Source organism: Chamaea fasciata, unplaced genomic scaffold, assembly GCF_029207755.1.
Source record: "Chamaea fasciata isolate MVZ Bird 193981 ecotype frontalis unplaced genomic scaffold, bChaFas1.0.hap1 SCAF_3, whole genome shotgun sequence".
NCBI lineage: Eukaryota > Metazoa > Chordata > Aves > Passeriformes > Sylviidae > Chamaea > Chamaea fasciata.
The window spans coordinates 81,449,223-81,474,193 of record NW_027094088.1 but is presented as its reverse complement, the minus strand read 5'-3'; the positions used below and the strand labels follow the sequence as shown (position 1 = coordinate 81,474,193).

The window sequence follows — 24,971 nt, the reverse complement described above, 5'->3', positions numbered from 1 at the left end:
TCATGGCTAATTGCGTTCCTAATTGTTAACACTTCCGAGACCAAATAAGGAAACTTAAGGGTTTTGGTTTTTGTTTTAAGTGGGCATTCTATTTTCAGTCAGTTCCCTAAGGGTGATTTCAAAGCCTACTTCGCTATTATCTGGGGACAATATTCAAAATTAGGAAGTTCCTGTTACCTTAAAATGGGAGGATGTGTCACAAAAACGGTTTTCTCAAACTTTGGGCAACAAAACAGATTACATCACACAATCTGCACAACACTAAAATTAGTAGGCATCTTGAGGCAAGATGGGACACAGAAGAACATAGAATGTATAAAACCAAACTCAAACAGCATGAAAAAAAGTAACGTTTATTTTTAATGTTTACAAAAGCATGAACACCTTATGCAAAAGCAGCACCCTGAACCATACATTTCCCTCAGTCCTCCTGGGATATTGGCAGAAAGCAAGTATTTTCTCTGCTCTTTAGTGCTCAACATACTCTGCTGAGGTAAATGGGAACGAATCCACTCACTTCCATGGAGCTCCCTCCGCTTACATTAGCAAAGGGGCTGGCGCATCAGACTGCAGTGCAATGAGATGTCATATGGGTGTCTTGCTTTAGGTATCAAATTAGATAATTCTGTATTTCTAACCAAGATAAATACACTATCCAGATAGTTAATTACCTCCCCATTCTCCTCAATTTTAACTGAAATAGATCTCATTTTAAATATGACTCTCAGCCCATACTAGCTTCATGCAAGGTTTAACTTTATGCACCATGAACAGTTTTATTCAAGTTTTCAAGAGATAGCTAGTGCTTGTAAGCTATTTTAGGACTGAGATCTTGCATCACAAAAGCTATTTGTCCTTTCTTACCTCCCTTCCCAGCACATGCAGTTCAAGTGTTTATTCTGAAGAAACGTGCCCTTAGGTCAACCTGAAAAAAATGCGTAGCATTTTCATTTTGCCTTCACCTTTTTCTCCTGATCTGGAGCTGGAAGTAATTGATGGTCCTATAATCAAATAGGCCATGCTTTTGAACTTGCAGAGAAACATTTGTCAAATAGTTGGACTCAGTCATCTTAATGGTCTTCTCCAACCCAAATGGTTTTATGACTTTATGACTTATTTTTAGAAGTTTTCTGTTAAACATAGAATATGATTGCAATGATTTCAAAGACTCACCTAGAGCAAGTTATTGATACTAAAATGATCCCTACTATAATACAGCATAATTCCCCAGCTACCCTGAGTTGAGATCCCTCCCCTCAGAATCTACAACTGATGCCTCAAAAATATTTATTACGCTGGTAGAAATGGCTCTGTCATGTTTGCCATCCTATGTCTAAAATGACTGACAAATACTATTTATGTTTGCAAGACTGATATTGGATCTGTGGAATGCAAATTGCTTCATTTTACTGCTGGAGCTGTAGGAATCATTCTATTAGCTCCTGCCAAATTCACATTCAAGAAATATAATTTACTTCAGATATATTGAAAGAATCTGCTAAGAACCCATACATATATACACACACATACACTATGTATGTGTACACATATATATATATATACACACATGTATAGATAATTTGTATTTAATTTTACACTGAAAAAGTGCTAAAATAATCCAACAACTGTCACTGCTAGAGATGAGGCTAAATGAAATGATATTACTTATATGGCATCAAATATTTAGAGACTCTGGTCCAAGAGCTTCAGAACTCTTAGCAAAAAATTACCATTCATTGGCAAAAAAAAAAAAAAAAAGAGTTTCAAATGGTTTGTATTTAATTTTCCAATAAATTGAAAGGATTTAGAAGAACAAAACCCCAATAACCCTGTAAAGAATAATTGTACTGCAAAAGATTGTATAATTTGAATTTCAGTACTGTATATAGAAAATACACATATTTATACATACTTTCATGGCAAATTTTTAAGGTTCCTTAGACTCAAAGATGACTCAAATGAATCTGTCAATACTTCACATGTGCATTATTGCCTCATATTTTGAAAAACAAAAGCTGTACAAGTTCAGCCCTGTATTCTATGAGTCTGGCTGCATAGTCAGAAACAGAAATATTGCACTCAAGACCATGCCTACAAAAATGCACATTTAATAAGGCCATAATATTCAAGATTGTAATGGGACATGAATTACACGAACAATCAAATATATCATAAGTAGACCTAGGAAAGTCATACTGCAAAAGATGTACTCAAAACAGCAGTGTTCCAGTAATTTAATAACTGGGGTTTTTTTCCCATGAAATGGCAATCTCTCAAACTGGTGTTATGCACAGGGCCAGACAACATGATGTGTATGTACACATGCATTCTCACAATGATTTTTTTTCACTTTTTTAGAATTTAACAATTACCCCACAGTTTGACAGTAAGATTCTACTCAAGTTCCGTCAACAAGGCTCAAGTTGCAATCAACCAATCAACTTTAATCCACTTCCATGCATGATGAGGGGAAAAATTTTCAGTTATTTAAATATTTACCATCATGAAAGACATACTTCCTAACTCAAAGTGGAGCAAAGATACAACTGAACCTGTACTGGAAGACTCCCCGGTATGCTGCTTCAGAGCTAGATCACATGAAGAGTATCAGTTTAGCTGATCTGGCTTATTGAATGAATGACAGAGCAAATGATCAATTTAACAAAATTCAAGGAATTATACAGATTTATAAGTTAGCTGCCCACATCCCATGGCCAATAGAAAGAAGCTACCCTTTAATCAAAGTGGGGTAAACGACCTTGAAACTACAGCAGGGTAACTGTATTTACACCAGTCACTACTTTGGAGTGCCAAGTGTGCTGTAAAACTGCTTTGTAGTTCTTTACTCCTTTAGCCATTCCAAATTTACTGAGTCAGACAGCATTTTGCCTTCGTTAAGGGTAGCGGCATTTCTCTAAGAAGGAAGGGTAGATCACCATCCCTCTTCCCCATGCCACCCTACTTAAATATGCAGTTATGCAAATGCAAAAAGCATCATTACAAAGACTGGAAGAATCAGAAGACACAGCAGATAAGAAACTTAATGGTCACATGCATTTGAGTTCAGCAGAGACAGTTTTTCACAATTCTATATTCTGCCCAATAATCCACAGTGGTGGTGATTAGGGATAAACCACCTTCCAGCTGAACCAATTCCAGCATTAGGAATTATTTTTTAACACAACAGACAATATCCAAAACTTTTTTTCCTTGGACCTGTTTCCTGGGTTTAGACTTTTTTTTTTTAATAGAGACAAGACAAACCTGAGACACAGAATATGTGACCTGCTCGAATATTATAAACAGTCAATGGATGATTGAGATGCAAAAATCTATTAAAGGTGTCACTCACTTTTACACTCACAGTTCCGTGTACTCTTTCTGCACCAACGGTGCCACTTGCCAGATATATGTTTGTTGCTATCTCTGGATATGTTTTTGACCAGAACTGGGGGGGAATGCATTTGGACAGTAACAATGCAGCTCTTGCAGTGATGGCCAAGGAACACAGTGATGCAGGATATAGTTTCTAATTCCACCCATCCTCTAGTCATTGCATGCTAAGCAGCTCAAAATGTATCTCTTAGTAATCACATTATTCAGAAGGAGTATAAATATTTCCATATTTTCTTCATAAAAGTAATATTAGAAAGTACTTTATGTAACATGTAAATGAAAATCCATCCAAAAGTTTCTACTTATTTTAGCAGTTTTGAGTTATAATGGTGGTCTGTCTATCAGCAATATTTTGTCTGCAAGTGTCTAACAGACTTTTGACAGGTATGAAGCAATAGCAACATTTCCAACGTTTTATGTTTGCTGTACTTAGTACTTTTAAACCAAATTTTCTCTCCCAATAAAGTGATGGTTGGTCTTGTAGTTAGCATGGCTGCCCATGCACACAACATTTCTAAATGGAATTGCATGCTGTTTTCTCCCCACCGTAGCATTATCTTCCCATTTTGAGTATCAGTCAGCGCCTCAGATTTAATGCAGGTCATGAACAACAAGCCTATTTTTACTGCTTGCTTCAACCAATATATTCGTTCATTATTAAAATGTATTCTTGACTTGGCTCTACTAAAAGTACCACTCCAAAATGTCAGTTTACATTAAAATGATGACTTGATCAAAGGATACCACCAAAAATCCCTTTTACTCCCACAGGGAAACACACGTTCTCCTGAATTAGTATTAACAGATATTTAGATTAGAGGACTCCATATTTCAGAAACCAGTTATTTAATGCTCAATATTCTTTCCAGCAGATGAAGAGGTAGGTATATTTCCACACAAGAAAAAATAATAAAACAAAAACCAAACTGTAACAGATACTCAATTAAATCAAGTAATGTCTGAAAAGTCAAACACTGTTCTGACAGCACATATTTTGTCTGAAGGTACTCTCCAAGGAGGACAAGAAAAGTTGCGCATTTTGATTAGATAATACGTCATAATTTGAAATTTAATAATTTTCTGGAAAGAAAGCACAAGTATTCAAATACTACTTCCTTCCCCTCCCTCCCACCCCGTCGAGAAATGTGGGTGCCTGTATCAATGGTAGTATTAACTGCCTGTATCAATGGTAGTATTAACTTCTGGACTGCTAAACATGGAATCAACTGCAATTCTTCCTTACATTCACCAACACCAGCAGTCTACAAGTTTACACAGAGACCATATGCATGATAATTACATAATTACAATAGAAATTCAACTTTAGTGTTGTTCTTAAAACAATCTTCATAAATAATGAAAATATCTGTGTTCTAGCTCTTCAGTAACCTAAGGTTAATTGGTACAGATAGTGTTTTTTTCTTCCTTTTATAAACCAAACTGGAGGTTCCTCACTGCCAACAATGGTTAAGGCCTGGATCAAGTTACTCTCCTTTTGCTTTTCCCTTTTTCTGCTTTTTTCCATTTTCCACCACCGCATTATTTTCTGGTTTGCTTACTCCATTTGCAACAGCACCATTTGCTATTTTGCCATTCTTTACAGGTTCCTTGGGCAGCTTATATGTCCGATAGTAGAAGTTACCAAACAGGAAAATGAAGGTGACAGCATAGAAAATGACACCCCAGTGCATCCATTTAGGGAAAGGACAATCAATATAAATAGACAAGGCTGTGTGGCCAATAGTCACATGGAACTGCACCTGAAAGACAGAAAATGTAGAATCAAAAACATCTGGATACATTCCGTAGGTCTGAGTGCATCAATTTATACCAATTCATTAAGTAATGAAAACTGCTGAATTGGAAGGTGCTAGGGAAGCTGTATTTGGCTGTCACATTCATACAGGCACATCTATGCTTGACCAGGAACATCAAATTTATCGTTGTATCTGGCATCAGTTTGCAGAACCAGGAAAATGAGAAGATAATACGCAATCTGGATTTTTCTCTTATATTTTGAACATATTTTAGTTATTCAGCTGAAACAACCAGCAAGGAAGCATTAGATTATATTTCACACAACTATTATCTATGCTGCATTTTTTTTTCAAATTTGCATAAAGGCTTCCATCTCCAGGAAGTATTCTAATTGAGAAGTGTGAGGCAGAGAAGAACTTTTGGAAGGAGCGGCATTTGATCCAAAGCTCTGCAAATGTAAATCCACGCAGAGGCAACACCTTTTAGCCCAAAAGGAGGAATTTTACTTACCAATTGCAATATGGTCAAATATCGTTTCCACCACAGGTATTTCTGAAATTTAGGGCCACAAGCTGCTAATCCATAATACATGTACATAATGACATGAATAAACGCATTCATTTGAGCTCCGAAAAATGCTGTCCAGGAACAGAAGGGAAAAGCATCATGTAATTTTTGGAAAAAGAAGATTCTTTTCTAGTATTATTTGTACCATTATTTTTAATAGTAAAAATTACAATTCACAGGACATGTCAGGATTCCATCTCCAAAACATTGAATATCTATAATATAGACCGGGCTGTCAACATGCGCCGACACAAATAGATGTTAATGCAAGTAGTATGTCATATCTTCCAGGTAACTGCTTATGCCAAAGCTTTTTGTAAGATTTTTGTTGAAAAGACATAAATGATATCCATTCTACATTAGTGGTTGTGGTGTAACTGCAACTGTTTTTCTAAAGGATTATTAAAAGTTTTATTTGGCAATAAAGTACAAAGTATCGGGCTCTGAAGTTAAATCTTATAAACTTATCTTAAAGGTTCACTTCTCAACAAGAAGTCAAGAAACTCACATGGGAGTCTGATTAAATAGGCAAAAAAAAAAGCCTGTACAAAGCAAACCTTGACTCGTGTTTGTAAGAACTTAAGGCATTGCCAGGTGAGTTTGTCTAAATTAATAATCTTTAGTTTCTTTATTTATGCTTTAAAATATCCAGCAATCTTAAATATGTCACTGTATAATACAACATTTTCCAGCATGATCCACGTTAGATCCATGTTGACAGTTTCATTTGCATTAAGATCTCTGCTTTGTCAAGATTAGCAGCCATTTAACAGAAACACGTTATATCTTGTTAAGGTATTCCTACACTGACAGAGAGCCTCAAAAATGCTCTACTGTATGAGATTAGGGCAATACAGACAATAGCTGCTGACATCAAACAGCTCAGATGTGTGGTCTGAACCAAGTTGTTCAAATAGGGTGTAGTTTATAATAGACCTGTCTATGTAAGCAATGTGCTATCAACTAGAAAATAGAAGAACACAGATCTATCCACATTTATGCAGTCCTGCTACATAAATGCAGAAAAGCAACTGCTGTTTTTCCTTTTGCAGGCTCTAGGAACTAAGAGGTAGTGCTAGAACACCAAAACTTGAAAGAAATTTGGAAATAGTTGCAACTGTTGTATTAAAAACTGCTGATATTTAGCACGAAAGTTCTAAAAAGGCAACAAGGGAGTGGGCCTTTTGAGATATCCAGGGAATTTCTAAGCAAGACTACAAGTAACCATCCAGTCTCCAATAATCTTATTTTATAGGTGCAGTTGCAAATAAAGATAATGAAACATCTGGTTGAGTACCTGCTTCCTGTGTGCTACGTGAGAGAAATTAAAAGGTAGTCACAGACACTAAATTTACATATTTCTTCTTTGCAATGTAAGTGGCCACTCAGTACAAAATATCTATAGTAAATGTGAGCACAAACTCCCCATGCATTAAGTATTAGTGTGGTTCAAAAAAATCAAAAACAAAACACCAAACCCAAAATATTAGTTTGGTTTTCATATTTTGTGTTAATTATATGGTATTTTCAGTGTTGCAAGCCTACAAAGCACATATCAAATGAAACAGGGCATTTCCCTGTACCCTCAGCTCTGCAGAGCTTTCAATTTGAGAGAGACAAGGCTAAACAACAGGAACAAGAGTACAATGTAGGCAATGAAGGGTGTGGCAAGTGCAATAAACAATAATAAAATTATTTGATAGAGGCTTTAGAAAGGAAGCAAGGGAAAAGGCTGATAATGAATTTAGACTTGTGCCATTATGAATAGGTTTTAAAAGTGAATTGACAGATTTACTGGCTCACCTCCAAGGGAAGGTTTCAGAATTTTATACATGCCTCTCTATAAAAATAAAAGCAAACCTCAAACTCATATACAATGCCAAAATAACATCTCCATTGACTTCATTAATTTTGCACACAGAATGTGGCCCACAATTGGATTTTGCAGCTCTCTGTATCTGCAAAAATTAAAGTTAAGCAAGACATACATCTTTCTGTTTCACACAGATACAGATACTTTCAAAGGCAGAATTTCAAGCTTGCAATTGATGCCCATGAGGAAAAGAAAAGAAGTTTTGCAATTCATTAGATTATTGCTCTGCTATCTTTTCCTCCCCCATGTTTCCCACAGAGGGAGACTGCATGCATTAATATACAGTTTTGTAAATTATAAAGTCAAGTCTATAAAATTTTCTTCTATTGCTCCCAAAAAATAATAATTCTCCCTTCTGCCCAGTCAAAAGCATATGAGAGGAAGGGAACTCACCTTGTCCACCTGCAACCCACTTAATACCAATCCACCACAAGGTGAACATGGTGAAATGGTGATAGACATGAAGGAAACTAATTTGGTTAAATTTCTTCCTCAGGATGAAGAATACTGTATCCAAATATTCAATTCCTTTAGAGACATAATACCACCATAAAGCAGCAGCTATCTGCAATGAAAAACAGAGAATATGTAAGTTTTAGTGACTCCAAGCTGAATGGAATAAAGTTCTACCACCTATATGCTGTAAGAGAAGGACACCTCTTCCTTCCCTAAATCCTGGTTAAATGCTGAAGTGGAGTCAAACATCTAACAATATGAGAAAAAAGAAATACTCCTTTCATCTGTTCTGGACATGGAAGAAGACTATTCTGAGCCTATTGTTCACAAATCACATCTGTAAAAAAGAGCTGATATAGTTAAAAGCTTTGCCAAATCTGAAGAGTTTACCAGGTAAACACGGGAAGTTTGTGTCCTCATTCTCTCCTAAGCTTTGCAGAAAAAGTCTGCCACAGGGCTTCCCCTTCTAATGAGGCAACACTTTGATGTGGTCAGAACAATGAGGCAGAAACATTATGATAAAATGAAGTTGCAAAGGTGAAACCTTCAGTACCACAGGCATATGGGTGAAAAGATACCAGCAAAAGTTACACGCAGTACAGATTTCACATTCCTTATAGCAACATTCCCTCAGCTTCTTCTGGCCTGCTCAGTAACTCCCTCAGTAAAGCAACATTCCCCCAGTAGCTCTCTGCTATTCAGGGACTAGAAAAAAAAGAGACCACAGGAGCCATAAAAACTGAACAGATTTAATCCATCTACTCAATAGGGAAGTGTTACACACCCAAAATTCTTTTTCTAATCCACCCATCACAGCGCATCTTGCCCAGGATGCAACACAAACAGGGCTTCTGCCGAAATTTGAATATTGTCAAAGCAAGTAAAGCCCAGAAGCTCTGTGTAGCAATATGCTAATGCTATGATATGGGAGTATGGTGGTGGTAGGGACTCCCTCCCAGATCCCAAAACACAGCAGCAAGTCTAGTTTTGGCATTGTAAGTCATCTAGCTTGTTATGCAAGGGTGGGACCAGATGGTGACTCACAGAGAGACAGAAAAAAAAAAAAAAAAAAGTTGGAATTGGTACCACCAGCAAGGAAAGCAGGCAATGTCACAACACATCTATTTGTAAGAAGTTGGCCTTGTCTTTCAGGACTCAGTTGATGGTAAACCAGACTTTCTTAACTTAACATGGTGTGAAATAACTCCACCACCCCCTCAGTCCCCAGGGAAGACAGAAGAAAAAGGAGTTAACACAGGGTAGCTTTCCCATCCCAACTACACACATACTTTTAGGTGAGATAAAGGGGAATCATAAGGAGCTGTAGAGAGCAATGCTATAGCCCTGCATGGTGTTTTTCTCCACTTCTCTAAACCAGTAGGAAAGGACAGCATCTCTCCACGGACGAAGTTTGTCATAGCCATAATTGGTCTGGTGAATGGTTTAGGAGAAATTACAGCAGAAGCAAAAATGCAGCATAGGAGAAGACTGCTGCATATCTGCATTGCAGGCTCTGCAGTTTCCCAGAGGGACTGCACATCTTACTGATGCCAAACTGCAGCCTTCTATGTATCCATTAATGAACACCCTTCTCACTCTCTGGATGTGATTTAGCCCACTTCAGGTCTTGGGAAGAGGAGGCAGATTTTTTCACTTTTATACAAAGAGATATTAATATCTAAAGCTGGAGAGAGGCTTAATGACAGAAAAGTGACTCCCACAGGTCTTGGAGTTCCCAGGCACACAGGCAAGCTGCAAGAATCATACATATATATATATATATATATGCATATATTGCTCAATATCCAGTGAGCAATATCCAATATCTACCTTCTGGGACAGGTAGTCAGGTATTTAATAACACCCACATCGAGGTTTGTCTCACACCCAATGGGTTAGCATAACAGTCCAGCATCTTTTACAGGTTTTGCTAAAGTTGCATCTCTTAAATAAATTAAGATAAGCATCTTTTCATTTCATAAGTTAATAATAAACACTTTGGACTGTATATCCATACAATGGCAATCCAGCACTGCAATACTTTAGCTTTTTGGAGGTCCTCCCTTCAAAGAAACTTTAAGAGAACCAGTAGGCCAGTTCAAGCAAACTGCCATGAAATTATTTTATAAAGTAAATGGACATTTTTGTTAATGAAATAGGGAAACAAAAAGTCAAATACCCAATAAGAAAATGGCCAATCTACTGTGACACAGAGCAAAATATAGAAATTCTACAAAAATACTTTTGTCTTATACGCAAAGTGCCACAAATTCAGCATATATTCTTGGACAAATCACATAACACGTCTCATTGCTCTTCTTTTGAATTCCACCTAGCAGAGAAAGCAATTACAGTGCATGGGAAAAAATAATCTGAGCTTTGGATCAAAATGTTTCCCATTACTTAAGAAAAACAACAGGATTCTTTGAAGGATTGTACTTCCTGATTTTGTGTTCCTGTAGATTTTTTTGCCTGTCAGCTTCTTTGCTCTCTTACTATCATCAAATTTTCTACCATTTACTCTCAAACCTGACAGGTTTTGTGTACTTATGATTTATTTCAGTACTTCCAGTGACTTCTGCAGATGTTTTAATCATTATCTTATAGAAAAAAAAAATGAAACAGATGTCAAGTCTTTTGCCTGAGACCATGCATAAAATCAGTGAAAAAGGGCAGAAATAGAGGAGAACAATACACTGACATGTAAGCTATGTCAGGAGCAGGTGGATACTATTAAACTTCTTTTGCAAAGCATCAGAAGTCATGACCTAACCTGTAGCCTTTGGACACTGCATGCAAGAAAGACTTAGTTGAAAAGAAAGGAAGTATGCACTAAAAAGGCACATTCTTGTAATGAACAATACTAGTCACAACTATATACTTTCTGGTAATTTTCATATGTACCAATCCAAATCTGTGAAAACACCAGATGGCACTGAAAGATTACATTACAGCCTAGGATTAAGGGGGTCAACAAGAGGTTCAATCCCATGTTCTCTGCCTGCTGCAGGGTTTTTGACTGGAGGGCTGTTTTATTACAGGACTCTGTTCCTGCACCATTCTTCCTCATTTCGGGTTGGAGACATTTATTCATTAAGAGGCATGAAGGGACAGGTACTTCTTGGAAGGTCACATGAAAGCAATGTGAAAAATTAAAGTAGCTTTTATAGTGAACTCTTTTCCCTCTTTCAGTTGTAGAATTTTGTTTACGGAACTTGTGAAGTCAAGTTTACTGAAGTTTAAAGTATATTATATCTTTTTCATAAGAGGAAACCACTCAAGCTCTAGACATAAATACTAAGAAGGCTGATTACAATACAATATAGGAAACAACCATTGCTAGGCATCATGCTTACAAACAATCAGCACACTTAAAATAAGAACTAATTCACGCAGCCCCATATTCCCAATTCTTCAGAAATGCTAATAAAATAGATGAACTTAGACCTGGGAAATACACAAATGTAAGCAGAGGGGGGAAATGACTGCTCACAGACACCAGCATACATTAAGTTCCACAGTGTTACGAAATCGTTCACCTCAAATACTGAAGCTCCCAAAGGAGTACTACAAAGCATGGATTTAACACCTCAGCCCTTTGCATTTATTGTTTTGACTCTTAAGCTATAACCAAAAAGATTTTCGCAAGATACATCTGTAGATCCCTCTAAATACTTTCATAGTGGTTTGTTCCCCCTTTTCTTTCTTGTCTACTATGAACACTTTATTTTTTTTCCATAACAGAACCACTCAGCTTCCTGCCAGCAGTCAGTACAGTGGCTACCTACTACATTGATCAGATAAGTCCTTCATGAAGGAGTTTATTTCAGCAAATGTTTCTGCAACTAGGGAATTTATTTTCATTCCTGCTTGCTCCAGTTGTCCACTGTTTCTTGTAGAACGGCCAGGGGAGACTGAATAAGAATAACATGTGTAGGTAGGTTCAAAACAGTAAGCAGGAGGACCAGCTTCTTCAAATTTTGTGTAAACTACCTACAAAATTAATCATCAGTGAAAACCAGAAGATCGATAAAGTCGAAGAAAATATACAAATACATGGAAAAATATCTCCCTAAAAAGTGGCAAAACCAAAGAGACTGTGTCTGAGGAGGTCTCTGAGCTACAGGTTGCTGTGTTGCTAAACTGTACAAGGGAAGTGCCACCACATGCCCTTACGCTGTTCCCTTAAAATCACTGGCTTACTGTCTTGATACATGAAGTGGGTTGGAGAAGCAGAGAAAGACATTCTCTGGTATCCAGGATAGCCCTTTTTTTTTTTTCTTTTGGGAACTGTTTTCTGGGACCTCTCTATACTCTCTTGAAGGACAAAGGATGGTTTCTTGACACCTTATTTTGACCAAGAGCTTTACACAAAAGAGGCCACTCAATGTGATGGCAATATCACAGTGGCACATTCCCAAAAAGTCAGAAACAGAGGCCCTGCCAAGGTTCCTATGTTGCCATTTAAACCACTATATACGATTAGTTTCGCATTTCTCAATATTTGTTCCAAATTTCAAAGCCTCAAAGTAAAGTCATATATGAAGTTCTGCTTTTCAGAGAATGTTCCACAACGCCTTCCGGGCTCAGTGCTGTTTCCATGTGAGTTAGTCCCAGACTTCTTTATCTGAGCAACACAGGATTTATTTACTCCCTTGCAAAACAGGATATATTTATTCCCTTGCAAATATGGTCATTGCATTTGTAATTGATTCTACTGTTGCAGTGCAGCATTCCTCTGCAGAGCAAACCTGGTGCCAATAAATGCTGGACATTCAGTATCTAGATCTACTAAAAGGGTGTGAGGGATGTGCTAAAACGCTTATCAATTCTATACTCAGAACTGCAAAAACATTTTAAAATTGGTTTTGCAGGTTTGTATAATGAAAAACGATGGTGAAAGAAATCTTGAGGAGGTTTGGATAGGTTTGTTTGTCTGTTTGTTGTGGGGGTTTTTGTGGTTTCTCTCTCTCTCTCTCTTTTTTTTTTTTTTAATCTGACAGTGTCAAAAAACAGCATAACAGCATACCTTCTCAATCCAGAGCATGATATACCGAAAAGCAGGACAGAAATGTATCCCAGAATCCTCAATTAGACACAGCACACTTGTGGAAAGTAAAATTTTGTACTTGCAACTTATTTACCTAAACTGAGAATTCATTCAAAAGAACAACCAGGAAATGGTCAAGATAAGAATCTTGAATGATAGCATAATACACAGTTGCTGCAGCAACTTAAAAGGACTCTATTTTCCCTCCTTTCTCAAGTCCCTCCATTGCAAACTGAACATGCTACAACTTTAAACTTCAGGGATAAGTTTTATGCAAATCCACAAACCTGGGAAATAATTTTGAAAAACTAAAAAAAAAATAATAAAAAGTCAGGAAGTCAAAAGAATATATATTGCTAGAGCAACCCTTCCTTTCTGGACATATGATACAGTATAAATACATTCTTTGGGTCATTTTGCCTTTATTCCATTGTATAATAATGCTGTGCCTGTCTTAACAAACAAAATGGATGATAATTCTTTTGAGCAGGTTTGACCTCTCCACTGCCCCCCACAAACAAGTGCACCTGAAAGTGAGGGTACAAAACAGAACACTGCTTGCATTTAGCTAATATAAAAATTCTTTTAATATACACCACACCAGTCCTCAATGTCATTCAGCTAAGTACAAGGGCATTCTATTTTGCTTATCTGTTAAAAACCCCAAACCTGTCAAGCACTTGCTATACTTTGCTAGATCTTGTTTTTCAACCAAATTTTTAACAGAATCATTCTAGTGACTGATATAGAGAGAGCACTGTATGGGCAAAGTTGAAAGATTGGCAGCTACAATAAGGCCAATAAAAATCCACACACAGAGCTGTTCTGCAATATCAGCCATTATGAATAAAGTGTAAGACTCAAACCTTTCGTTCTCACTACCACCCCTCCCAAAAGCACAAGCTTTTGACTGACACTATCCATGAACAGCCACCTCCCAGACAAACATTTTTCAAACTACTATAAACATAACACATACTTTGCTGCATTTTCAGGAACATGTCCTAATCTGTACATGAAACTTGCAAGAGCAGCTGAGAGATTCTCAAGTGTCAGCTCTGCTGGAAGATAAGGTTTAGCACATGAGCTAATCAACAGCATTACGAAAATGAACAAGGATCTGCACTTGGCTTTTAATTTGGACGTTTTCCAAAACCCAGATATTTGAAATCTAAGATTATACAATGAAATGTAGTGATAATACATTTGCCAAATGCCAGCAAGACCTCATAAAGCCAAACATGGGTAAAGGAGACAAAGGGTTGCCTCACCAGTATGGGTGAAGTGGAACCACAAGATAAGATGATAAATCTCACTTGCTTTGATCTAGCTGGAACACATCACCTCTCCTGCGGTTACCCTGGTATCCCAAACTTCAGCAAATCTAGGAACCAAAGTGAGTACACAAAGTTTACCCTGGATTGTACAACTGTGGATGAAGCCAAGGATGGTATCTTTAAGACTCCCCTTACTTGTAGCAGTCAGATGAAAGTTGGCACAAATATGCTGTGCCCTTTGATTAAACCTGCTGTGTATGATGTAGTCAAACCTGAAGTGAGGATGTAACGGGATACAGTCATGGCTGACAGCAACTGTGGAAACTGTCTTCAGAAAAGGCTTAAACCATCATGTAGTACTATATTTATATTACACACATTCATATACAAGTACAAAAAAGAAATACTCACCCTAACTTCATAAACATTATCTGAATAATCCACAGTCTGGCAGACATAGCTGTACCCTCGAGCTCTCGATGACAAGAACAACTGAAAATATTAAAGCCATACGTGAGGGGAAATATAATACACAAAGAATATTTATAACAATTATCAGCAAATTTCTTGGTACATCAAACTTACCTGAACAGAAATACTTAAAATATGCTTATTAGTCCTGAGAATACTATTGAAGAAAGCCAATATTTAGTACTAACAACCTATTGTTAGACTATTTATTTTCTTCTTATAAATTAAAAAGAAAGTACTCGTTTTTCCCTACACACATCTTGCTCCAATAATTAGAGCCTTGTACAACAAATTCCAGTATGACCTTAAGCTATTCAGGTATGAATATTCTTTTGATGGCTCTAGCTTCAGAAACAGAAAATACCTAGTTGCTTTCGCTACAATTGACAGAAATGCTATTCCCAGTATGGATTCAAGAGAACACTATTCAAGAGACAGAGATTAGATAATTTGGATCTACAATTCTTAACACAGTATAACAATCAAAATCCAGAACATTCCCCCCCCTCCCCCTTAGAAGAGTCAAAGCTGAATACCCACTAAACACAATAAGAGAAAAAGGATAGAGAAAAGTTCTCCATTTTTTGCCAACAAAAATGGCCTAAAGTAATTGAAATGCTTCTGTAGGTCCTCTCCAAACTAAGCATGTTGCAAAAACCTGGACAGGAGAAGATAAAATTGACATTTGAGCAAGTTCCCATTGGAAAGAAGTACACTTGCCTAGAGCTGTACTAGGTTCAAGTAATACTTCTAATCTTTTTGGATTTATGACCCAAAAATGTTTAAAGCCAAGTAATCCCACTCTATTAAGGATCAAAGAGAGACAGCAGGGGAGCAGACACAAATTGGGGTGATAGAAAAAGATCTCAAAAAATCCTGTTATGGATAGGCACTGACTACTCTTACCACTAACCTGATTTCCATCTCATTTATACTGAACTTGAGTATACTTTGGTGTGTCATCTTGCATACAGCAGTCAAATGCAAAAAACAAGTGTTATGCAGGAAAAAACCCAACATACCAAACCTTGTGAACCTCTGGACTTATTTGCTGCATGCGTGTTAAAGGAGATAAATGAAAGAACTATCCACAGACATTATCCTAGAAAATAACTACTTCTGCATCATCTAAGTCCATTTACAAACTACTGTAACTAACTGGAACTCCAGTGTGGTCCCACAGAGGCACAAGCACATCCAGTACTAATAGAGAACAGGGAAAGTTTACTTTGCACTGTTACAGAAACCAAGCAATCTCTACTGTGACCTACTGGATAACTCAACCTAGGTTCCCTTGGTAAAAAGGCAGTAAATTGACTTCACCAGACTACCCTGAAGTAGAATAAGAAATTCATGATTTTGTGGCAAGATAGGGTCTATTCCATTGTGACTTCTGCATGTTCTAAGCAAAATTTGCTCCAAATTTGGACCTCAATTTGAATTCAGCATGCCAATCCTGTGCTAGACTCACAGTGCTTTACGACTTACTATTAAACATATGCTACCACAGATGAACAAAAGAACTTGCCATCAGGATGGTTATTTAAATAACTTTTAAAGGCATTTCAGGTTCAAATTCTGTTCTTAGCAGTGTCTGGAAACTTTACAATCGCCCACAAAATACAAACACTATCATTTTACTCATAACAATTTCATTAAAACTCGTGTGAATTACAATAGTGGCACAGTGGCATTGTAAACTTTGGAAGCAGAAATTGCCTTGTTACAGGGAAGAACTGAAACTTGAACACCTTCCTCCTATCAGTCTCTACGATCGAGAAAAGACACTTGCTGGAAGTGCCGTATCCATTGCCTTAACATCCCCTGAATAACAAGGTATCATTAGGAGGGAGCAGGAAACTAGAACCTCCATGTATAAAGTTATGAGCTCTCAGCATATCAACAACAAATATGTATTTGCAGTCCCACTCATTTTTATGTAATTCAGTGACTTGGAAATGCTACAGACACATATCCTATAAGGAACATAGGTCTGAAAATTATTTGACTACAAGTTTGGAATAATTCAGCTAATGGATAACACAAACAAGCTTAAAAGAATACGTGAAAAAGACAGGCATGGCAGCAACACTGCAGAATTAATTTCAGAAGTTTCAGTTTTAGCCTGCCAAGATGATTTGATTTAATCTCTTCCTTCAACTATGCTTTCATGTCAGCATTAAATTCTTTTGTATGTACCTGTTGCACTTTATTACCTAGTGGAATAGTCCAAGAAAATGATTTAGACAAAATGATGGCTAAGGTGTGATGGCTAAAATTTTACTAAACCATGTCTTAAAGAGAGGCTGAAATAATTTAATGATTAATGATTTTATACTAGGAGCTCTGGGAAAAGATCAAAATGCAGATCATCATCAGATAAACCATTTCTTCTTGGCAAAAGTACAGAACACACCAGACAGTTCTGCAATGCTATAGTTTTAACTGCTCTGTTCATTTGCTTACTTCTGGAAACAGATTTTGCAAATCTATGATCAGAGGTCTTCCAGGAAGACAACTCCTGATCCACACGAGCAGTCACAGCAGCATAAACTTAGCATCAGCCATATTCTGTACAGCTATCCTTGAATAATAATTACCAAACTGTTAAGTAATCCCACTTAGCTACAGCTACACAGCTGATCCACTGCAGTGTTGCTATTCATTTCCCCTGTCCAGAAAATCCAGCAAAGGAAAAATGCAGCAACACTGAAATTTATTACAAGTAGCACACTCAGAACATTGCAAACCAATTATTTGAAGTCTGTATTCTTTTATTTTTATTTAAAGATATAGTTCACTTCATTTTTACTCTTAAAGATAATTTACTGACAAGATACTTTTCCTCACCACAGAAAGAGACATCTGGATTTCTAAATATTATAAACACACTGAAAGCGTAAACAAACAACTCAATTTCTAACAAGATACATTCTGATATCCCTTAGGATTATTAAGATGAAAAGAAAAAGTATCAGTTACAGGAGTTAAATCTACAGATTTTACTCTCTCCAGGATTTAGATTAACATAAACCTAAGAAGAACTTGGAATACCTCAAACACATATTCTCTTTATAGACTCATTTAGTGCAATTATTCTCAAACAGAAACCTCTTTATAGAAATACTCACCTCGAAGGCAAACTCATCTTTAAAAGTCTGTGCAAAACAGACTCTCAATAGACATCAAGAATATGCAACATCATTTTCATTTTGACAAACCTCAGTAAGAACTCCCTCTTGCAAAAGGGCATACACACCTCTTTGAAAATGAAGAAGTTGAGCAGAACCATTCCAAAGTTGTAAACAACCAACAGGAAGCGTAACTGGAAGGGCTCTCTCGTCTTCATCCACTTGGGGCCCAGCCAGACAGTGAGGAGATAAATAGTGCTTATAGTCAGTGTTGGAAATGGAGACTGCATCAAGGGCCAATCATCAACACGTTTGTCTGGGGGAGTGAAGCAAACAGAAGAAGTCAACAAGGTCTGAATAAAATATATTCCATCATCACTTTAAGCATTGAATTTGTTAAGTATTATTTTCTCCTGGAATAGCTGCATCAGATAGTAGAAACACAATGCACTCATTCTTTCTAGGAAGGTTAAAGAAAAGAGTTTTTAAAAAACCCCACTAAATCACATTACCTCACAGAGAGATTCATTATGTCATTCAAGCTCTATTGTCCAGTTCTACAACCCAAAACAATAAAGCAAACAATCACATGAGCCCAAACACACATCAACCCACTAATCACCCCAAACAAATTTTGCTTATGATGAATAGTGACTGCAGTGGCAGTATAACCAAATATTCAACACCACTGCAAATGAAAGATACACGAATTTGGCAAAATACTGATAAAACACATAGCTTTTATTTGTTTAAAATTAGGCACTAGAAAGTCTCCTATCAATCTTATATAGGTTGTATGATGATAACCTTTGCTATTTGACGTAGGTCAGCCTCATGTTTCAGAAAGAACACTAACAATGTTACCAGAAAACAACCAAATAAAAGTTCTAAAGGGATGGTTCTAGTCAATCTGTGCTGCCATATGACAAACAAAGGTTTTATTTACAGTCTCCTTCAGTGACTCACAGCATCCACTTACACTACACATATTTCAGAGCTGAGAATATACTGTATTAAGTTCTGGATCAGTATGAAAAAAGCAGTCTTAGCCTGATGAACCAGTGACATCTGGGATTAGAAGACAGCTCTGCTAGAGGAGGGAAGCGAGACTGCAGTCACACCTCCTTACTTAGTGCCTGTGTTGTCCCATGTGTCACGTGTGCCCCCCTGCCCTGAAGGCTAATATCAAGTTGTGGCAAGAGATAAAAGGTAACTACTTGATAACTATCAGAACTTCAGATATTGCACAGCTCTATGATACTAACTGGATTATTTTCCAGATGCTTAGGCCAGTTACAGTTCATATGGAAATCACATCACAGGCCAGTTACTATTCATATGGACATCACATTACAGGGCTCCTTGGGAAGCTCAAACATCTGAAACACCTGCCTTCAGTCAAGTGTGGGCAAACTCACAAGTGCAGCTGCCCAGAGATTTACCTAGAGGACAAGTTTCTTTTAGAGAACTGTAAGTCACAGACCATGAAAAACCCTTATACCATAAATTAATCCCTGATCCCAGGCATACAAGCAGCAAGTTAGAAAACCCTTCTTGTTAAGAAAATGAGGAAAGTACTGAACAGTGCTGTCATTATTTCTCCTACACTTCTTTCTTGTTTCCTTTGTTGTAATTCAGCCCATAAATTAGAACCTAATTTTAGGAACAAATTTCATGAGGCCTTCTATTTCTACCAAACAACAAGTGCTGTGATCTAGGGAAAGAGAGCTTGCAGAACACATATTCTTCTTACTTTCAGATGATTTAACAATAATTGAGCTGCATATTCCAAGATGCTAGGAGGCCTAAAAAGAAATGGAAAAGAAGAAAGAGAAGCCTAACTGCTTCCATTATGGTTGTTAATACCAGAAGAGAAAATTCATCCTAATGCATGGAAACTTCAAGAAAGGACACTGATGCTGCCAAAATGATGGGATTCAGCCCTGTGGCCAGAGTCACCAAAAGAAGCCAAGGGCAAGATAGGGCAAGGACTGCAGAAAGGAGTTTCAAAAAATCAGGTCACCTGTAGAAACACAGGCAATAAAAGAGGACCTGAACAGAGTGAGAGAAGACAGTTACCACTTAACTTTTCAGCAAGCTCCTAAAACTACACAGAGTACCACCTACCAAAGTTGAAATCACTACTGCATTGCAATTATTACACTCTTACACCCTTTACACTTTAGTTCCTTCTTGCCTTTGGTGATTGAACTACCAATCTGAATTGAAAACCAAAATATAACAAAAAAGAGAACCTCATCATCTACCTGGTACCAAGTAACAGGCAAGGACTCATCATGAGACAAGAAGAAAGCCGTCAGTTAAGAGACAGCTCTGGAGATAGTCAATGAGGGACATGCTTTAATCAAATCCAGATCTCCCTTCACTGTAGTGTACAAAGAGTTAAAGAGCAGGTGTGGCACGAGACACAGTTGCTTTCCCAGGTTTCTTGCAATAAGCAATGTAAAGAGAATAAAGAGAAAAAGACACATTAGAGAATCTGTCTTCTGTTTTCTAACATGGTGTTTCATGGTATCTTACACACTAAAGTGGCAATACAAAGAAATGTGAAAGAGGAAGGTTTGAATTTTAGCCAGGAGGTGTACATTACCACCTACTACTGAAAATAGGAAACCATGACCTATTCCAGGTTTCTTTTTGTGTCAGGAGACAAAGATTTCTAGACTTCTAGATGGAAGAATGAGGATTCTCTAGAGGGTGAAAGGAAAGACAAAGGGACAACTAATATTAAAACCCAGCTGCAAGTAGACTTTGCCTCACACCTCATCAGTAAACAATTCTTCCACCTACTTTCCACAAATACTACAAATTGAAGAACTTCACTGGAGAAAACCAAGAGATATATTTCATTAACTCTGACAACTACATAACAGCACCTGAGAAGCTGCCATTACTCTTCCATACCATGGTTTCAGCCTGTTACTTTCCCTCTGCAAAGGGTTTTTGGACAATGAGCCACCACATCTCAGAGAAGTCTTGAAGTATTTACAAAAAAACCCTTGTATTACTGATAAAAATCTTGTAACACACTGCCCAGAGAATCTACCATTGTCATTTTGGGAGCCTGACCTCTCCTAGGACAAGTAATTACACTTCAAACACAAAATGCTTCCATGAGAGGGAACACAGTTGACAGTTCAGTTCTGGAGTGCATCCTGGCCAAAAGAGTAGAAGAGTCTATTCTACTGTGCTAACTATGAACACCACCTTACGTTCATTTTGAGGGCACCTAGGAGCCTCTGCATATGATTATTTTTAACTAGTACTGTGGCATCAGCAAACATGATACTATTTAGCCCAGAACTTTTTCATCACAGGATCTCTCCTGGATAATGCAAAGTAACTTGTTGCATCCTAAGTCAACTCCATGTATCATTCTTATCACACAGAAGACATTACAAAAACAATTTCATTTCAGTCTACCTGGCAAGCCTGCTTGTCCATGTTCTACACAGAAAACCCAGTAAAATGCAAACCCTTGCTCCAAACTTCTTTTCAGATACTCTCTTTCAAACCAAGATAAATTCACTATCTTAAGTCATCTGCTCAAGGGACAAACATTCCAAGATACTCCTCCCTCCCAACCTGTTTTAGCAAAACCAGCATAATTTTGTGTCCTACTTACTAGCTGGTGCTGATGACCACAAAAGATTTCTGCAAATTACAGAGAACTGTGATAGCTTAAGGGAACAAATGAGTGCATTAAATCCTGCAGTATTTCACACGCAATAGGGACATTTTTACCTCAAAGATGAAATAAGCTTGAAATAAAAAAGGCCAGCTCCCTGAATTAAAAAAAAAAAATCCCTCCAACTGCTGTGAAGCAAAAAGACCAATGCCTTTACCTGATTAGAATTGACAGAGATTGACTGAATCTTTCAGGGGATTAATGCGTTTGTCTTTCAAATCCCAAGACCCAGATTCTAATTCGATCACAAATAAAATGTCTGCTGTGGTGGCACAGCCTGTAGTACAGTGCTCTTCTGGTAAAGTGGGAAAAGTTTTAGAACAAATACCTAGGGTTGCACTTTATATATTCAAAAATGAAATCAGCCTAGACTATGGCATCTGCTAACATGTTCCTGATGGAAAATTGCCATTATGTAAGGAAATAGTGGGAAATATGCATACACACAAGGCTTTCCTGTCATTTTGTGTATATACATTCTAACATTTCACTTTGCAAAGACAAAACCCAGGAGAACTTACATCTATATATTTATATATGTATATATAAGTAAATATGTAAGTATATATATTATTAGTTATATATATATACATAAATAATTGAAATTGCCCTGAGGTACCTATCTTTGCAGGATATTCTTTTTGTTGGGAAATTAACCAGAAATACACACATAAACCCCTTTGATTTCTTCCTTCAAAGCAAGAAGAGCAAGACCAGTGAAAAGGACTGAATATCCTGCCTGGCAATGTCCAACGAGGACATAATTAACCTTTACTGAAATATGGACGGAAAGTGAAGATGAATTTCAATAAGTAAGGCTACAGTGATGGTGTTCTAGCAATAAAAAACACAAGAAACTTTTGATAAACATATTGCAATTGTTTTAATATGCAAGCATTTCTGTTAAACACAGTTCAGCATTTCCTTTCTGATAGAGAAAATTTTAGATGGTTCAATTTCCTGCATTTTACTTAGCCTATAATCAATTTTTCTCTTCCCAAGAAGTATAAACCTTAAAAATAAGCAAACAAATGCATAGCACAGTCACTTTTATATTCACTTAGAGAAATCCTGAAACAGTACAATGGTGATTATCTCTGCTTTTAAAATCAGTTTTAGAGAAAATATTACATTACTAAAAATACATGATTATTGCAATTCCCTGTGTTCATGCTAGGTTCAAATAAATACTTAAAAAAAAAATCTTTTCTTTTTTTTTTTTTTTCAGTTTAACAAATGTATTCCTTAGCTATAAGGTCAGTACTAACTAATTTATCTGGAGAGACTTTCAAAGTTATTAATAGCTATTGATACTATTCTCAGCGCAAAGACACTTACAGTGCCAATCCAGCACATCCATCTGTCTCATTACATTTCTAAAGACACTGCAGAAATGACAGCGAGCATTTAAAAGTGGTTCTGTGAGAGCTCTCTGCAGATCACCTTTATTTTAACAAAAGTACTCTCAAAACCAATCTCAAATTTAAGAAACATTTTCTTAAAGTCAAATTTTAACACTACAATATAAGGAAGGCAAAGCAGTATTACCTAATTGCGGTACTGTTCCATGAACCACAGTGTTTTAATAATCTAAGAATTTCCCACATCTTGTTAGTTCCACCACCACTATAATTGAAATCATTACAAAACGAAAGCACATATCATATAAAAAACAGGTGAGAAACATAACTTCAGACACCTTAAAATGTTTACAAAGTTTTCACACTAGATCCCTTCCATGATTTTAGTGCTTTAGTGCTCCTCTCCCTCCCCCTTTTCTTTGTGGATACAGGCAAATATACAGTATACTTCTCTCCAACTTTTTTATTAGAAGGTGAATATAAGATTTACTCTGGCAACGCAACCACTGCAGACTGGATCTATTGAAAGTAAACTTGAATAAGCATCTGTCTGATTAGACCCTATGCTTTTTAACTAAACTGAGTACTGCATGAGAATAATTTAAAAGTAGATTTAATGTGAGCAGTTTGTATAAATTTCAAGAAAAAACCTCAGTCTTTGATTAACTAATACCTCAGAACAACAACAGCTAAAGCTACAAACATATCCTTTAAAACAGTACATGACTACATAAGCTGCACAGTTCAATACTGAAGACTGACAATGAAGCAGCACTGCAGGGTGAAAATTGAGAGGCCATTTATTTTTGGACTGAAAATCTATAGAATTAAAGAAAAAATATTCACTTACTGTTATTTTAATAGAGCTGTTCATATGGCCTCAAATGATTTTTTTCCTTTAGGTCATCATTGCTTGAATTAACTTACCTGCTTTGTTATTGATTATTCGTTGCACAAATTGCACTCTAATCCTCAACTCGTGGAATTACAGAATCATTAAAGTTGGAAAAGACCTTCAGGATCATCGAGTCCATCCAATAACTGAACACCACCATGTCAATTAAACCATGGCACCTAAGTGTCATGTCCAGTCATTTATTAACACCTCCAGGGATGGTGACTCCACCACTTCCTGGGGCAGCTCATTTCATTGTCTAACCACCCTTCCAGTGAAGCAATTTTCTTGATGTCCAACCTGAACCTCCCCACATACAGCTTGAGGCTATTTCCTCTTGTCCTGTTGCTAAACATCTCAGTTTATAAAGGATTTTTAATAAGAAATCCTGTAATTGCAGATTGAAGCTACTGCACCAACTAAAATGATACCCCTATAGCCTCATCCGTGTTTCAGGCAAAAGAAAAGTCCATGTCTTCTTAGGAGGGATTGTGCAGACAGATTGCTGCACGAAAGCAAAATGATTGGGACAAAAAGAATGGCCAGTTTACACTTCTTTCTTATCTATCCTATTGGCAATGTCTGCAGTCTTCTGGCACTATTGGTATTTCTAAGGAGTTAGACAGGGTCAAAGATACCTATACCTACATCAGAAATAATCTAGTATAATCTACAAAGCAAAGGCCATGAAGCTTCCATTAACACATGTATAAGCTAAGAGTTCTTAGAAGAATTTCCCATTTTAGTACAGGATATGTCTTTTCAGAGGCAGCAAGCCTGGTAGAACATATAACAGCTTGCTGTAAAATGTTAACTAGACACACTGCATAAAGTTGTTCTCTACAGTCAAAGAAACTAGGATTAAACTTTAACTAGTTCACTATAATTTTCTTTCCTAGACCCATCATTTTTTCCTTCCTCATTTGGATAATTTTCAACAGTTATCAGATCACGCACTAGTTGCCTTTTTTCTTTCTTTCTTTTTTTTTTTTCCTTTTTTTCTTTAATTTTCCTTTAAGAAACACTT

General features: G+C 36.9%; 1 protein-coding gene across 1 annotated transcript in view; it reads right to left on the bottom strand.

The window, feature by feature from the left end:
• Positions 1 to 337: 337 nt before the first annotated feature.
• Positions 338 to 24,971, bottom strand: part of ELOVL4 (ELOVL fatty acid elongase 4) — a 37,677-nt gene continuing 13,043 nt past the window's right edge. The window contains exons 2-6 of the mRNA XM_066179638.1: positions 18,108 to 18,295; positions 14,789 to 14,869; positions 7,988 to 8,159; positions 5,665 to 5,792; positions 338 to 5,156 (exon numbers count right to left, since the gene is read on the bottom strand). Of these exons, the coding sequence (XP_066035735.1) occupies positions 4,881 to 5,156; positions 5,665 to 5,792; positions 7,988 to 8,159; positions 14,789 to 14,869; positions 18,108 to 18,295 (845 nt within the window). The 3' untranslated portion in view covers positions 338 to 4,880. The remainder of the gene's footprint in view (positions 5,157 to 5,664; positions 5,793 to 7,987; positions 8,160 to 14,788; positions 14,870 to 18,107; positions 18,296 to 24,971) is intronic.